This window comes from Capra hircus, chromosome 10, assembly GCF_001704415.2.
Source record: "Capra hircus breed San Clemente chromosome 10, ASM170441v1, whole genome shotgun sequence".
Lineage (NCBI taxonomy): Eukaryota > Metazoa > Chordata > Mammalia > Artiodactyla > Bovidae > Capra > Capra hircus.
Window position 1 is genome coordinate 84925284 of NC_030817.1, and position 18377 is coordinate 84943660.

Here is an 18377-nt window from a genome sequence, read left to right on the forward strand (position 1 = left end):
ATACCGTCTCCAACAGGACCTGCCCGGGCCTGATTTCTGTATCGCCTCCCCGGTGTTAAACCGCATATGGCCTTGTCTGTTGGTCTGGCTACTTCAACTTCCTGGGTCACTTCTGCAAATCTCATTACTTGCTAAGATACAAAATAGGGTTTGATTTTGTTTTTATATATAAGCGTTTGCAGTCTTTCTTCAGAAATCAGTAAATGAGACAGTAATAGATTGGACATTAGTTCACTTCTGTAACCAGTGGTTCTATATCAGTTTTTAAAATGTTCAAAATGTTATTCTTCACATGTAAATGGTTTTGTCTACAAAAACTCAGATTCCATAAAGGCATTAAAATTACCAAGCTTTCTTCATAATCTTCGGCCTTTGGATTCACACACACGATCAGGCGTACTTTCCCTTCCCCATCAAAGTAGTTCTTGAACAGATGGGTTAACTTTGAATCTCGATATGGAACCATCTATAAATATATCCAAACCCAAATACATCAGGCAGAAACTGCACACAAACAAAACTATACAAAGTATACAAACAACCAAAGGATGCTGCTCACCTTGTTAGTACCATAAGTTTGGTTCTCTCTCAGGACCTCCATACATGTTCTCAGTGTCATTAGTGACTGGTTAATGTTACCTGACAGAAAAAAGTACACAGAAGTCATTTGAAGAGACCAATGGAGTAGCTAGAGCATGGTCTGTTTGTCTGTGAAATATCTACTTCATAGAACTCTTAGATGGAAATTACAAATGACAGATTTTAGTGGGCTCAGCTTAAAGAACTGTCCATATCTGGCAATGTTGCAGTAGAGTGTAAGTACTGGGATTCTTATGTAAAGACTTTCCACTGAATGTAATATTATACTTCATGACCCGTAAGATTTCTTTCAAATCTTAAATACCATGAAAGAGTATATTGAGTACAGGTGTTTCAGTTCAGTTCAGTCACTCAGTCATGTCCGACTCTTTGCGACCCCATGAGCCGCAGCACACCAGGCCTCCCTGTCCATCACCAACTCCCGGAGTTCACTCAGACTCACGCCCATCGAGTCGGTGATGCCATCCAGCCATCTCATCCTCTGTCACCCCCCTTCTCCTCCTGCCCCCAATCCCTCCCAGCATCAGGGTCTTTTCCAATGAGTCAACTCTTCACATGAGGTGGCCAAAGTACTGGAGTTTCAGCTTTAGCCTCATTCCTTCCAAAGAAATCCCAGGGCTGATCTCCTTCAGAATGGACTGGTTGGATCTCCTTGCAGTCCAAGGGACTCTCAAGAGTCTTCTCCAACACCACAGTTCAAAAGCATCAATCCTTCGGCGCTAATCACGCCCCTATTTCAGGCTACAGTTGGCTCCATCCAGACATCGATGTCTCCCTCGCACCAGAAGGAGCTCCTGTTTCTACCAGTCAGGTGTCTCAAGAGCCAACTAAATCTGTTCCCTCTATATCTAAAGAAGGTTTCTTAGGCAGCATGCTTGTTAGTCCTGGCCACTCGTTTGAATGTCTGAGTTAGGGCAAGTCTGACAGATCTATCAAGCCAACGATACAGGAGGTGTCACCTGCAGAGACCCCAAAAGTATTACCACACAAAAGAGTTTGTTCATTTTGAAGCCATGCTTTCATTCTTGGCCCCCTTTCAAATACAGCGCTCATCTGTGCCTCCATGGTACTCCATGATTCACGCTTCTCTTCCTTGACCCCCGCTCGCACTGTCCTTCCTCCGTTCCTCCACGTGTTCTTCGAAACCCACATCCCTGCTAACAGACTCGCCATACCCTCAGACCTTCACAGAATGATCTGTTCCATCTCTCTCTAATGGCCACCTGTGATCTGGATGTTGTCCACAGGTACACTTCAGGGAGTGTGCATATGTGGTTGGGAAGTAAATGCATCTTTTTTCTTACTAGCCTCTGAAATTTAGCTGTTTCTTCAATTATGAATGTAGACCAAACACCTATAGTAATGGTAGTAGTAGTACTTGTGGTGTTTAATCAACAGAAGTCACAGATAACTTTTATAACAGTTTATTGCTTATCTCAGATACTTATATTCATTACTACTATGAAATTATGTAGTCATAGACATGCTATCAGGTTTAAGGCATTAAAGTACATAAATTACTGTATGACAAAGGTTTTAAGAATACTTTAAAAAACACATTTCAGTCTAATTGCTTTCTTCTGTAATCCTGTATTTTATGCTATACATTCTAAAATATTCTGAATCATATCCACAGGCTTCACCCCACCCTTGATGCAAAGCCCTACAACCTTGTTTTTATTTCCTAGAACAGTGGTGCTTCTCCTGCAGCCTTGCGAATAAAAGTTGCCTGCTTTCTAAAAGCCTGACATACTCAAAGGATGGTGAGCAGCAGGCGGCCAGCCGCATTTTCCTAGTCCCTTGCTGCTGTTCTTCAAAGACACATTCCCCTTACATGCCAGCTCCTGGGTCAACTTCAGCATCTAACAGGAAGGTCACTCTAACATGCCATCAGAGGGCCCAGGCTGCAAGTCCAGGAAATCTTTCTCTCTTTAGCATTATAGCCACGCCCTGAACCTTGTCACTCAGAACTCCAAAACCTCTGGAAACCTGAGATTGTCGTGTGCCCGAGCCACAAACCAGCCCCAGTCTAGTTTTAACTCCCTAACCGTGTCAGCTCTTCCCCATCATGTCAACACTGATACTGTTTCTGTTCCTGTCCCCAAAGCTAAACCTGCTTTCCCAAGGTCAATCCTTCCTTTTGTGATCTGGATTCTGGATGCTTTGTCTTTTCATATAGACGTATATAATGTGTGTGTGCTGTCAGTCCTGGGCAACTAAGCCTGGAGCTTCCTAAGTGGCTCAGTGGTAAGGAATTTGCCTGCCAATGCAGGAGACACAAGAGATGCAGGTTCAATCCCTGGGTTGGGAAGATCCCCTGGAGAAGGAAATGGCAACCCACTCCAGTATTCTTGCCTGGAAAATCCCATGGACAGAGGAGCCTGGTGGGCTACAGTCCGCCAGGTCACAAAGAATCAGACATGACTGAACACACGCAGAACAGCTAAGCCAGCGCACCACAGCTGCTGAGCTTCAACTACTGAAGCCCGTGCGCTCTAGAGCCCCTGCTTCCCAACAACGGAAGCCACCACAGTGAGAAGCTGCATGCTGCAACTGGAGAGTAGACCCCCTCACTGCAACCAGAGAGAGCATGGCAGCAACAAAGGCGAAGCACAGCAAAAAACAAAAAGAGTGTGTGTTCAGTCCTTTTGTAACTCCAAGTCACCTGGCTATTACCCCCTACTCTCCTTCCCAGACTCAAGGATCTGTTGTCCTCGAGGCCCTGCCCTCAGTGTTCCTCTTTGTACTCCATGAATAATCTTTTCTTCCCCATTGCTTCAATCATGTCTTCACTAGCAAAACCTAAACCTATAAACCTCAAGTCAAATCTCTCTCCTTCCATATCTATATACTTCTGTATCCAATTGCTAGACACCTACACTTGAATAAATTTAATATGTTCAACATACAACTCTTAGCTGCCCACACCTGCACCTCAGACTACTCCTTAATTAAGGTTTTCTTTGATTTATCCTCCTCTCTTCCTTCCCCTTTTCACTTTCATGCACTGGAGAAGGAAATGGCAACCCACTCCAGTGTTCTTGCCTGGAGAATCCCAGGGACAGGGGAGCCTGGTGGGCTGCCGTCTATGGTGTCACACAGAGTCAGACACGACTGAAGCGACTTAGCAGCAGCATCTTCCTTCCTCTCCACATCCAGGTGGGTCTGCTTCCAAACTATCTCTTAAGTTTTGGCTGACCTTTGCCTCCAGGTGACAGGACTGCTCATCTGAATTACTGCAAAAGGTTCCCAACTGGTTTTCATCTCTCTAGACTTGCCTCTGATAAATTAATCTACAACACTGGGAAAATCTCTTTAAAACTGATGCTTCACTGGCTGTGTAACAGCAGAAAGATAACAAGTTTTGGAAGTTCAACTAACCTGGGTTCGAACCAGGCTCTAACCTTGGGAAAATTAGTTAACCTCTTCCAGCCTGACAAAATGGGTATGATCCAACCCTGTAAAGTCAGAATCAAGAAATCAAGCCCATATATAGTAGATTCTATGATAAATACTCAGCCCTTAATAATCGATAGTCACCATTATGCCTTCAACAAGAAATTCACACTAATGTGATAGTCTGGGGTCTTCATGAACTTGCCTTGCCCTCCTGCCTCAGGGGCCACAGTTCACCAACCCACGCCCCCCACTTCAGCCGCCCTGACCGTGCCATGTTCTCCCAGGGAGGACGGCTTTAATCCCATCGGTCTTCTAAGAGCTCATGCCTCAGCTCCACGCATTCTTCCCCAAAACCCCATCTCACATACAGCCCCAGAATGGATGGAACGCCCGGCTCTGTATTCCCACAGCACCTGCTGCTCACCTCCCTCACGCTCTACTAGCTGTTTGCCTCTTTTGTACTAGGTATGTCTTCAATTCCTGTAACACAGTAGGTACTCTGTGAATGTTATTAGCATAAATCATATCATAAATGGCTGTACTAAATGAAAAAAAAAAATTTCAAATGGCTTTTGTGTTCAAAGATTTTTCCTATCTTCAGAAGCCGATTTTTTACCACTGTAAATGTTGGAGGAACTATTAAGTCACTTAATTTTATGGACCCAGTACTGGCACTCTAGCCATAGATATAACACCTTCAACAGGAATATAACTTACTTTATATTTAGTCACTTTTCCTCATTCTTAGGCTTCCCTGGTGGCTAAGTAAAGAATCTGCGTGCAATGTAGAAGACCACCTGCAGCAGGTTCAGTCCCTGAGTTGGAAAGATCCCCTAGAAAAGGAATTGGCAACCCACTCCAGTATTCTCGCCTGGAAAATCTCACGGACAGAGGAACCTGGAGGGCTACAGTCCATGGGGTCACAAGAGTCAGACGTGACTTAGCGACTAAACCACCACCTCATTCTTAGAGAAACTGGTGTAATAGATCAACATGAAACCAGCATAACTAAAGAAAAAGCACTAGTCACTTAACTTAGCCTCTAAAGTTTTAGTCAGATTGAGGACAGTTAGGCTTAAACCATCAATAAGTAGGCAATAAACTGGCACTGCAAGTTTTTGAAAGTTGTAGCAATAAGTAAATACTATGCTCACCAGCTTCACGTAATCTGTTCCCTTCTGCTTTTGTCCGGTTAGTTCTTTCACTTCCAGCAAGATCTACCAAGGACAACTGACTAATAGTGATTTGTTCTTTTTCCTGAAGGGAAGATAATGCCAATCACATGAGTTATAACTGGTTTACAGTGTTCTTTATATTCAAGTGAAATTAAGTCTTAGGTTTACATAATACAAAATGCATAATAAGGGGGAAGGATACATGTCTGGGGGGAACAGTTTACTAAAAGCATATGATAAATATCCTCATGACATTACTTGCAGACTGTGTTATACTGTAAGCTCCACAAGAACAGGAACTCTGTCTTTTAACCACTTCATCTCCAGCACCTTGCACAGTTTCAAGTACTCAGAAGGAGCTCAATAAATGTCTGCTAAATAGTTTAGAGCAAGACTAAATATTTGTATAATGAGAGATTTAATAATCTTACAGCCTAATAATTTCATAATACTCTAATAACTTTTATAAGAAAGTCAAGAGACACATAACTGATATTACTAATACATTAGATGTGATTCAGAGGAAAGCAAGTGGATAGAAACTTAGAAGCATTTTCTAGCTAACATTTATCAAGTGCTGACTGTAAGCCAAGCAATGGACTAAGAACTTTACATGCATCACCTCCTTTAATCCTCACAGCATTACAACTGGAATTTTGTTGTGAAAAAGGTTTACAAATCTTTATAAATATCTAATAGAGGAGATAAAATATGTTATGATTCATTGTTTTTCTCTGAAGACTCATTTTGTATGTAGAAATTACTACATAGAAGTTATTTATTACATAGAGGAGTTTATTACAACTAGGTAAGACAGCTAGTAAAGGTGTACAAACCAGAATTCAAATCCTGGTGGTCTTTAGTACCATGCCGTACCATCTACTGCCATCTGAAAACCTTTGTGATATACCACAATTTCATGGTATGTTTTGAATGGGATTACATTTTAATACCTTAAACTATTAAATGATTTTTACATTCAGGGTCAGATGCTGTTACTAATTAAGCCTTGCAGCATGACAGGCCCAGTGTTAAACAGTGACCAGCAGCTGTGGGCTCCACTGGCCTGTCACCAAGAGAGAACAGTCTAGAACTGACCACTCCTGGAAAGTTTGTTGGTAACATTTAAAAAACAGGAACAATTTCTACATACAAAATCAGTCTTCAGAGAAAACAATGAATCATAACATATATCTCCTCTATTAGATATTTATAAAGATTTATAAACCTTTTTCACAACAAAATTCCAGGTTCTAAGATTTAACAGCTGATTTCTTAGAACAAGAGTCTCCCTGGTAGCTCAGATGGTAAAGAATCTGCCTACAATGCGGGAGACCTAGGTTCTGTTCCTGGGTCGGGAAGATCCCCTGGAGAAGGGAATGGCAACCCACTCCAGTATTCTTGCCTGGAGAATTCCCTGGACGGAGGAGCCTGGAGGGCTACAGTCCATGGGGTGTCAAACAGACGACTGAGTCATGAGCAACTGACACTTCTAGAACTATCTACCTAATTAATGGAACATTTTTAAAATGTCATCACCTACACATAAGGTAACTCTAGCACAGTATTCAGTGTAATGAAACCTTCATGATTTGACTCTAATTCCTACATTAAGGATTCAGAACAGGAAAACTCCACACATTAAACCTTTACCTGTAAGACGTTGTCTCCATCTGCATCCAAGGGAGCCTGCACTAATTTAATGTTGAACACACTGTGGGAGCGGCTGGACTCATGATTCAAATGTGTGTTAGCAATTCGTCGCTTTTTCTGGCCTACAGTGAGAGAGAAATCATTGCTCATTTCAGTGTATATACTTTCTACCAAACTAAAAAGTACTGTCAGTAGAGTAGCAACATTCAGGATTATATTTATCACTTTATATATTGGTACTTCTAACCCTGCTTCTAACCTCTCCAGAAAACTTCAAAAGCCTCCTCAGTAGATTTCACTTCTACTTCTGTACATCCTGCAACGTACATGTTATGGTTCTTGTCTTCACGAAGCAGTTTAGATTGTGGAGGTCTAGGGGAAAGAAAAAAACATTAGTTTCCTAAACTATCTCAGGACTTAAGGACTAAAATGTCAGGTAACATGATATCCATTCTTACAACGGGAATAAGCCTAAGCAAGACTCCAGAAGAATATTACACTTGGATAAGAATAAGGATATACAGTTAAGATTAGTTACATAACAGGAATCTATTTTGTTATTAAAGCTTTGCTCTAATTCATTCCTACAAAGCACATGAAACAACACTTACTAAACAGAGATCAAAGTAGTGGTAAGCACCATCACATGCAAAGGTTAAGCATTAAAATCTAGCATTTTCTTAATTTTAAAAGATCAACAGATCGAGCTGGTTCTGTCACCAAAAAACCAAATTCAGAAGGAGTTTGGTATATACCAAGAGTGGCAATCCTTTCAAAGTGGCTGGTCAAGTTTTACTCTTAAGGTAGGATGGAGATGGGAAAGTTGCTGCCTGTTTGGCCTCAGTAGTGTGAATAGTAGGGGCAGAAACAGTTACCAGCCACCATTATTCAGCCAGTGGCAGACTTCTCAGGAAGGAGGGGCTTATATAAGGTAGCAGCCGGCCCAGGACCAATGGAAAATCACCTGCATGCGAACATGCCACAATGCCAACCACTAGTATAACTGCACCCTTCTCCTTAAGAAAAGAGTCAACACATCACATACACAAAATCTGTGTTCCTCATGGGTGTGCTGCAACTGTTCCACCTACCAAAGGAATAAGGCAGAAGTTACTGTTTCTACAGCAGCCATCTCATAACAACACATTCAGCCTAGAGTATGCGACAGTTACAGTGAGTCATATCTTAAAAATTCTCCTTCATTGTATTAAAAACTAAACCCTAAATCAGCTCCAAAAAAAACCCCAAAACAGGTTAAACACCACCCTAACAAAATGAATTCACTGCCAGATAAGCACCCTGTGAGTTCATTCACGGTGTTACCAGGAAGGTTACAAGGCACACAGTCACATTTGTCAGTCTTCATTCACATAATATAAACAAGATAGGCTTCTTAGAAAACAGTCCCATCTGGAACAGATCGAACAGAAACCTGGTGCATGTGCAGAGTGCAAGTGATTGGCAGCAACAAGTGACAGCAAAAAGTTTGGGAAAACGGGCACATACAACTGACACTTTGAAACAAGTAAGTCTGTGGTGGTTTAGCTGACAAATCATGTCCGACTCTTAGGACCCCATGGACTGTAGCCTGCCAGGCTCCTCTGTCCATAGGATTCCCCAGGCAAGAATACTGGAGTGGGTTGCTATTTCCTTCTCCCTGGATCTTTCCAACCCAGGGATCGATCCCAGGTCTCCTGCATTGCAGGTGGATTCTTCACCAACTGAGCCACCAGGGAAGCCTGATGATAATTTAGTCTATAAAGTCTCTAATATAAATACTAAGTTAAAAAGTAATTTGTCTATGAATTAGTCTATGAACTGTAATATAAGTATTATATTTATAATATAAAGTAGATATACTGACACCTCAGTGTAACGGTTTTCCAAATGTAGCTGTTCCTTAAATAATATCTGATTGAGTCATATACGTGAAAGTTAAATATATAATACAGGTCTTCACATTATTCACGGCTTAGGAGGCCCTAACAGAGACAGCACTGAAGACAAGCATCAGCTTAAGACTATGAACAAGGTACTGTTGGACATGAGACTCCTGAGTCCACTCTGGCACAAAGGTAATCTGTAATGCCAGACTGTAGTTAGCCTTCAATCTCAGCAGGGCAAGACCCAAGGAAATCTAAGGCATAGTCTTTTAACTCTGGTGCAATGACAATACAGATGTCGCTTCTTATTAATCAATGATGGTAGGTCTGTGACTATTAGTTGTGCAGACAGCAGCTTTAGGCTCCATTCTGTGGAGATCACCAGGACACAGATTAGAAGCTGCAAATTCCCAACATTAAGTGTTAGGTTATTGAAAGGTAGCCCCAAGGCACATCTATAGGGACACTTCTTTATACAATTAAGATCCTTCTCAAAATACAGCCTAGGGCCAAGAGTTTTCAAAAGTAAGGTGAAAGTGAAGTCACTTAGTCGTGTCCAACTCTTTGCGACCCTGTGGACTGTAGCCCACCAGGCTCCTCCATCCACGGGATTCTCCAGGCAAGAATAGTGGAGTGAGTTGCCATTTCCTTCTCCAAAAGTAAAGTCTAAGGCAAATATTCTCCTTAGATGCTTTAACCCACTGGTTTTCCTAATACAACTAACTACATATCAAATAAATAACAGAACTATTCACCACACACCAACTACATGATATATGAGTTATATTTCATTTTGAAAACAGAAGTAAGCTTTATCTCCATTTATAGCTGAGGAAACTAAGGTCAATGATGTGAAGTGACTTCATCAAGGTTAGTCAGCTAAGAAGGAACTCTCTCCACTACTTACTTAGGCTTTATGGGATCAAACGGCACCTCTTCCAATAGATCATATATGTAATTATTATATATTTCAATATAAGAGACAAATACACCATAGACACTATCTTCATCAACCTCTTCTGCTTTGCAAAATTCTTGCACATTTATCATATCTGCAAACTCTGGATCTACTTGTCGTCTGAAAAAAGAAAAAAAAAGTCTCAATCTCATCTTACACATTATGAGAAATAACCTTTATTACAAGCAAGAATGCACAGAGCAACTTTATTCATACTCATGGCTGGGCCAACGTTCTCCCATGTTTTCCCAGATATACAGCACAGACTTTTACACCTTCTTTCACCCAGAGTGGCACCTTTTCCCTACACAGTGATTCAAGGGTAGTGCATTCAAAACCAAATAGAACATCTGAGCAAACATAATTAAGAACATCCCTCAACTTTTATCTCACTAAAGTCAACTGTCACACCAACCTCTCCACTTCTGACCACCAGACAGGGTTCCCATGAGGCCAGTATTACAAAATATAATTACTTACTTGCTAGAGGGAGTCTTTGGATTGGGTGTGGCTTCTCTCTTCTGCCGTTCTAATAAAGCATCAACTTCACATTGTATATCCATACTATTCCTATCATTAGATTTAAAAACCTGAAGTGAGGGTAAAAATCAGACCATAATATTTAGACTTTGTCATAAATAGTAAGAAATATATTTAAGAAACAAGACAGTTAACATTTAAACATATTTAAGGTTTTGAAAGGTTTTCAGTGCCTTAGTTCTCCCTTAATAATTACAGTCACAGGTATTTTGGCACCTGTGTCTTTTAGTGAGAGTCACAATTTAATTTAAAACACACACACACACTTACGTATCGCTTAGCTTGAAATGACCCTATACTATTAAAAAGCATGTGCAAACAGCGAGGAAGCAGCCCTCCTTCCCCTGGAGAACCAGTCATAGTGTGAGTTTTTCCACTTCCCGTCACACCATATGTAAAAAGGAGACCTACAACAAAAGAAGCCAAAATTATATAGTGAAAGTCACAACGGATTCTATCTTAAAAGTTCTTCTCTTATATTTCTAATACTGTATTAGATAACACTTAATATTAACTACTCGATAGCTCAACAAATAAGGTAAATGCTGACAACCATAAACGGAGAAATCACAGGAGAACAGTAATAGGGAGCCTTTGACAGCCCTCTTACATCAATGGACAGACCATCCGCACAGAAAATCAATAAGGAAAGACAGGCCTTATATGACACTTTTCACCAGAGAGACTTAACTGATATTTATAGAACATCCTGTCCAAAAGCAACAGAATACACATTCTTTGCAGGTGCGCATGAAACATTTTCCAGGATAGATCATATGCTGGATAACAAGTCTCAGTAAATTTAAGAAAACTGAAATCATATCAGACATCTTTTCTGACCAGAACACTAGAAGATTAGAAATGGATCACAAGAAAAAAAACTGTCAAAAAAACCCAAACAAGTGGAGGCTAAACAATGCTACTAAATAACTGACAGATCACTGAAGAAATCAAAGAGAAAATCAAAGAATACCTAAAGATAAATGACAACAAAAACATAATAATTAAAAACCTATGTGATGCAGGAAAAGCAGTTCTAATAGGGAAGATTATAGCAATACAGTCTTACCTCAGAAAACAGGAAAAATCTCAAAAAACTTAACCTTACACCTAAAGCAGCTTTGTTGCTCAGTTGGTAAAGAATCTGCCTGCAATGCAGGAGACCCAGGTTCAATTCCTGGATCGGGAAGATCCCCTGGAGAAGGAAATGGCAACCCACTCCGGTATTCTTGCCAGGAGAATCCCATGGACAGAGGAGCTTACAGTCCATGGGGTCACAAGAGTCGGACACGACTTAGCAACTAAACCACCACCATCACCACCAAAACAACTAGATAAAGAACCAAAACCCAAAGCAAGTAGAAGGAAAGAATTTGTAAAGATTAGAGCAGAATTAAACAGAGACGAAGAAAACAACAGAAAGGAGCAATAAAACTGAAATCTGGTTTCCTGTCCAATCACAAGTACTAAAATTGAGACTGACTGAAACAGTCCCAACAAACAAGTCCAGAAACAGATGGCTTCACAGGCAAATATCAAACATTTAAAGAAGAGTTAATATCTATCCCTCTGAAACTATCCCCAAAAAATTGCAGAGGAAGAAATAATCCCATTCTATGAGGCCATTATAATCCTGATTTTAAAAGTCAAGAATACCTCAAAAAAAATTACACAAATGAATATGCTGCTCATCTTTTGATAAACAAAGACACAAAAATCCTCAGCAAAGTACTAGCAAAGTGAACCTAATAATACATTAAAAGCATCACACACCATGATCAAGAGGGATTTATCCCAGGTATGCGATGATTTTTCAGTATCCACAGATCACTCAGTGTGATACACTACATTAACAAACTAAAGAATAAAAGCCATATATATGATCATCTCAATAGGTGCATAAATGCCTTTGAAAAAAGTCAGCAAGCATTCAATAAACTGTCCAGAAAGTGGGTACTTACAGAACACAATAAAGGCTATATGTGAAAAATCTGCAGCTAACGTCACTTACTCAATGGTGCAAAGTGGAATGAATTCCCATTAAGCTCAGGAACAAGAAAAGTATGTCCACTATCGCCAGTTTTATTCAACATCGTTCTGGAAGTCCTAGCCACAGAAAACAGGGAAGAAAGGAATCCAAACTGGAAAAGAAAATCCAGCAATCTCACTACTGGGAATATACCTGGAGAAAACTATAATTCAAAAAGACACATGCCCCTCAGTGTTTACTGCAAGATTACAATAGCCAGGACATGGAAGCAACCTAAATGTCCATCAACAGAGGAAGAGATAAAGAAATTGTGGTATACATACACATGGAATATTACTCAGCCATTAAAAATCATGAAATAATGCTATTTGCATAATACTGATTGAACCTGTAGATTATCAGACTAAGTGAAGTTAAGTCAAATATCACATTATATTGCTTATATGCAGAATCTAAAAAAAAAAAAAAGATAAATGTACCTACTTACAAAACAAACGAACTCACAGGCTTAGAAAACAAACTTAACAAGGTTGCCAAAGGGAAGGTGTAAATTGGTAGTTTGGGGCTGACATATAGGCACTACTTATTTAAATCAGATAACTAACAAGGACCTACTATATGGCACAGGAACTCTAGTCAGTATTATGTAATAACCTAAACTGGGAAAGAACCTGAAAAAGAACAGATACAAGTATACGCAGAAGTGAACCACTTTGCTGTACACTAACATGACACTCTTAATCAACTACACTCCAATATAAAATATAAACTTTAAAAAGAGAACTGAATCAGGAAGAAATAGAAAATATGAACAGACCAATAATAACCAAATAGATGAAATCAGTAATCATAAACCTCCCAACAGAGAAAACCCCAGGACCAGATGGTTACACTGAAGAACTCTACCAAACACTCCAAGAGTCACCAGCATCAGTCCTTCTCGAGCTCTTCACAAACATTTGAGAAGGGAACTTTCAAACTCATTCTATGAGGCCAGCATTAACCTGAAACCAAAGCCAGGCTATGACACCACAGGAAATGAGAACTACAGACCGACATCCCTGATGAACACAGGAACAGCAAGTCTCGACAAAGTATCAGCAAACTGAATTCAACAACAGTTAAAAAGAATTATACATAACAACCAAGTGGGATTTATGCCTTGAATGTAAGGATGGTTCAACGTAAGGAAATCAATAAACATATTAATAAAATGAAAGATAAAATCACATGATCATCTCAATAGATGCAGAAAAACAATTTGACAAAATACAACATTCTTTCATGATAAAAACCCTAAGCAGATTGGGTACAGAAGAAACATACCTAAACATAATAAAGTTTCTGAGGAAAATAAAAAAACTACCCTGAAAAGATATTTTACTGCCCCCCCCCATTCATTTCAGAATTATTTACAATAGCTAAGACATGGAAACAACCTAAGAGTCCACAAACCAATGGACAAAGAAAACATGTTATATAAACACAATGGAATATTATTCAGCCATAATAAGGAAAGGGCTTCCCTGGTGGCTCAGCTGGAAAGAATCTGCCTGCAATGTGGGAGACCTGGGTTCAATCCCTGGGTTGGGAAGATACCCTGGAGAAGGGAACAGCTACCACTCCAGTATTTTGGCCTGGAGAATTCCATGAACTGTATAGTCCATGGGGGTCACAAAGAGTAGGACACAACTGAGCGACTTTCACTTTCATAATAAGGAATAAAATCTTGCCATTTGAGACAACCTGGATAAACCTTGAGCACATTATGCTAAGTGAGCTAAGTCAGACAAGTACTCTGATGTCACTTATTTGTGGAATTTTCTAAAGCCAAACTTGTAAAAATCAAGTAAAACAGTGGTTACTTGGAAACAGTGGGAGGAGAGAAGAGATGTTAAGTTTACTATTTACAACAAGGGTATATAAGACCTAGACATATAATGCACAGTACAGTGACTATAGACAACAGTACTATATTATAATAGAGATAGAAATGGCAACCCACTCCAGTATTCTTGCCTGAGAAATCCTGGCAAGAGGAGCCTGGCAGGCTACAGCCCATGGGTTGCAAAGAGTTGGACATGACTTAGTGACCAAATAACAACTGTATTACAAATATCCAACTAGCTAAGAGACTAGAACTTAATTATTCCAACTACTAAAAATAAAGAATAACTATGAAATATAATAGAGGTACTAATTATTGCTACAATGGCAATCACATTATAATATATAAATGATCTAATTATACATATAAGGTGCTGTAACCTTATAAATATATACAAATTATATATATTTCAATTAAAAAGATAAGTAGCTTTTTGCAATTGTAAAAAAAAAAAGGCACTAGAAAATACAAGAATAATCTCAAGTAAAGAACATAACCTGATATCAAAAGCAACTAGAGAAAGAACAAACAGAACTCAGAGTACAAAGAGAAATCATAAAGGTTGGAGCAGAAATAAATGAAACAGAGATGAAGAAAACAACAGAATAGAGCGATGAAACTAAAGGTGGTTATTTGGAAAGGTATACAAAATTCACAAACCTATAGCCAGACTCCTCATGAAAAAAAGGGAGAGGGATCAAATCAAGAAAATTAGAACTGAAACAGGAGACTAGAGAAATACATACAATCAGAAGTTCAGTTCAGTTCAGTCACTCAGTCGTGTCCGACTCTTTGCGAACCCATAAATCGCAGCACACCAGGCCTCCCTGTCCATCACCAACTCCCGGAGTTCACTCAAACTCACGCCCATCGAGTCGGTGATGCCATCCAGCCATCTCATCCTCTGTTGTCCCCTTTTCCTCCTGCCCCCAATCCCTCCCAGCAATAGGGTCTTTTCTAGTGAGTCAACTCTTCGCATGAGGTGGCCAAAGTACTGGAGCTTCAGCTTTAGCATCAGTCCTTCCAAAGAACACCCAGGCCTGATCTCCTTTAGAATGGACTGGTTAGATCTTGCAGTCCAAGGAACTCTCAAGAGTCTTCTCCAACACCACAGTTCAAAAGCATCAATTCTTCGGCACTCAGCCTTCTTCACAGTCCAACTCTCACATCCATAGATGACCACTGGAAAAACCATAGCCTTGACTAGACAGACCTTTGTTGGCAAAGTAATGTCTCTGCTTTTCAATATGCTATCTAGGTTGCTCATAACTTTTCTTCCAAGGAGTAAGTGTCTTTTAATTTCATGGCTGCACTCACCATCTGCAGTGATTTTGGAGCCCAAAAAAATAGTCTGACACTGTTTCCACTGTTTCCCCATCTATTTGCCATGAAATGATGGGACCAAATGCCATGATCCTTGTTTTCTGAACTGTTGAGCTTTAAGCCAACTTTTTTTTTTTTTAAACAATTAAGTGTTTGCCAATAAAATGGGTAACATAGAAGAAATGGACACATTCTTAGAAAGGTATAATCTCCCAAGACTAACTCGGAAAAAAGAAAAAATATGAAAAGACCAATCATAAGTACTGAAATTGAAACTGTGATTAAAACCTCCAGCAAACAAAATTCCAGAATCACATGGCCTCACAAGAAAATTCCATCACACATTTAGGGAAGTGTTAACACCTATCCTTCTGAAAATATTCCAAAAATTTTCAAAATTAGGAACACTCACAAACTCATTCAACAAGGCCACCATCATCCTGACAGCAAAACTAGACAGGGATACCACAAAAACAGAGAAAATTACAGGCCATTATCTTTGATGAATAAGGACACAAAAATTCTCAACATAATACTAGCAAACTGAAATCCGACAACATATAAAAAAAAGTCATAGAGCATGACCATGTTGGATTCATCCCAGGATTCCAAGAATGATTCAACATACATAAAATCAATGTGATACACCACATTAATAAAAGAAGACAAAAGCCACGTGATTCGCTCAGCAGCTACAGAAAAAGCGTTTGACAAAATTCAATATCCATTCATGACAAAAATCCTTCTGAAACTGGGTATAGAGGGAACATATCTCAATATAATAAAAGCTATTTATGACAAAACCCAGAAAATGGTGAAAAGCTGAACGCCTTCCCACTAAAATCTGGAATAAGACAAGGATGTCCACTCTCACCACTTCTCTTCAACATAGGATTGGAAGTGCTAGTCACAGCAATCAGACAAGAAAAAGAAAAGTCAATTACATTGGTTGGAAAGAGGTAAAATTGTCATTATACACAGATGACATGATAACATATACAGAAAACCCTAAAGCGGTTTTCCCACACAAAACCACTAGAACTGATAAACAAATTCAGCAAGCTGTAGCAGGATACAAGATTAATCTTGTATCCATACAGAAATCAGTTCCATTCTAACAATGAAATAGCAAACAGTGAGTGTAAATAAACAAGAAATGGAGGGACTGGGAAGCCTGGCATGCTGCGGTCCATGGGACTGTGAAGAGGTGGACACTTGGCATCTGAACAACAACAAACAAACAATCCCTTTTAAACTCACACCAAAAAAACATAAAACGCTTAGGAATGAATCTCACCAAGGAGGTAAAAGACTTATATAGTGAGAACTACAAACCATTAATAAAGGAAATTAAAGATGATTCAAAGAAATAGAAAGATATATCCCACAGTCGTGGACTAGAAAAACTAATTTTTCTAAAAGGGCCAGATTACCCAAAGCACTCTACAGATTTAATGTGACTTCTATTAAATTACCAAAGGTACTTTTCACAAAAATCAATTCAGTTCAGTCGCTCAGTCGTGTCCGATTCTTTGCGACTCCATGAATCGCAGCACGCCAGCCTCCCTGTCCATCACCAACTCCCAGAGTTCACTCAGACTCACGTCCATCGAGTCAGTGATGCCATCCAGCCATCTCATCCTCTGTCTTCCCCTTCTCCTCCTGCCCCCAATCCCTCCCAGCATCAGAGTCTTTTCCAATGAGTCAACTCTTCACATGAGGTGGCCAAAGTACTGGAGCTTCAGCTTCAGCATCATTCCTTCCAAAGAAATCCCAGGGCTGATCTCCTTCAGAATGGATTGGTTGGATCTCCTTGCAGTCCAAGGGACTCTCAAGAGTCTTCTCCAACACCACAGTTCAAAAACATCAGTTCTTTGGCACTCAGCTTTCTTCACAGTCCAACTCTCACATCCATACATGACCACAGGAAAAACCATAGCCTTGACTAGACGGACCTTTGTCGGCAAAGTAATGTCTCTGCTTTTCAATATGCTATCTAGGTTGGTCATAACTTTTCTTCCAAGGAGTAAGCGTCTTTTAATTTCATGGCTGCAGTCACCATCTGCAGTGATTTTGGAGCCCCCCAAAATAAAGTCTGACACTGTTTCCCCATCTATTTCCCATGAAGTGATGGGACCAGATGCCATGATCTTCGTTTTCTGAATGTTGAGCTTTAAGCCAACCTTTTCACTCTCCACTTTCACTTTCATCAAGAGGCTTTTTAGTTCCTCTTCACTTTCTGCCATAAGGGTGGTGTCATCTGCATATCTGAGGTTATTGATATTTCTCCCAGCAATCTTGATTCCAGCTTGTGCTTCTTCCAGCCCAGCGTTTCTCATGATGTACTCTGCATAGAAGTTAAATAAGCCGGGTGACAATATACAGCCTTGACGTACTCCTTTTCCTATTTGGAATCAGTCTGTTGTTCCATGTCCAGTTCAAACTATTGCTTCCTGACCTGCATATAGGTTTCTCAAGAGGCAGGTCAGGTGGTCTGGTATTCCCATCTCTTTCAGAATTTTCCACAGTTTATTGTGATCCACACAGTCAAAGGCTTTGGGATAATCAATAAAGCAGAAATAGATGTTTTTCTGAAACTCTCTTCCTTTTTCCATGATCCAGCAGATGTTGGCAATTTGATCTCTGGCTCCTGTGCCTTTTGTAAAGCCAGCTTGAACATCTGGAAGTTCGCGGTTCATGTATTGCTGAAGCCTGGCTCGGAGAATTTTGAGCATTACTTTACTAGCATGTGAGATGAGTGCAATTGTGTTGTAGTTTGAGCATTCTTTGGCATTGCCTTTCTTTGGGATTGGAATGAAAACTGACCTTTTCCAGTCCTGTGGCCACTGCTGAGTTTTCCAAATTTGCTGTTATATTGAGTGCAGCACTTTCACAGCATCATCTTTCAGGATTTGAAACAGCTCAACTGGAATTCCATCACCTCCACTAGCTTTGTTCGTAGTGATGC

At 40.0% G+C, this 18377-nt stretch overlaps 1 protein-coding gene across 6 annotated transcripts in view; it reads right to left on the bottom strand.

Moving 5' to 3' along the window:
• Positions 1 to 18377, bottom strand: part of KIF23 (kinesin family member 23) — a 47889-nt gene that overhangs the window by 9327 nt on the left and 20185 nt on the right. For 4 of the 6 annotated variants that reach the window (XM_018053584.1, XM_018053581.1, XM_018053583.1 and 1 more), the window contains exons 5-14: positions 10479 to 10615; positions 10149 to 10258; positions 9618 to 9788; positions 7873 to 7914; positions 7087 to 7199; positions 6828 to 6949; positions 5154 to 5256; positions 560 to 639; positions 347 to 466; positions 5 to 131 (exon numbers count right to left, since the gene is read on the bottom strand). In XM_018053584.1, coding sequence (XP_017909073.1) covers positions 5 to 131; positions 347 to 466; positions 560 to 639; positions 5154 to 5256; positions 6828 to 6949; positions 7087 to 7199; positions 7873 to 7914; positions 9618 to 9788; positions 10149 to 10258; positions 10479 to 10615 — 1125 coding nt within the window. The remainder of the gene's footprint in view (positions 1 to 4; positions 132 to 346; positions 467 to 559; positions 640 to 5153; positions 5257 to 6827; positions 6950 to 7086; positions 7200 to 7872; positions 7915 to 9617; positions 9789 to 10148; positions 10259 to 10478; positions 10616 to 18377) is intronic. The other 2 variants (XM_018053582.1, XM_018053580.1) reach the window with 1 other exon arrangement.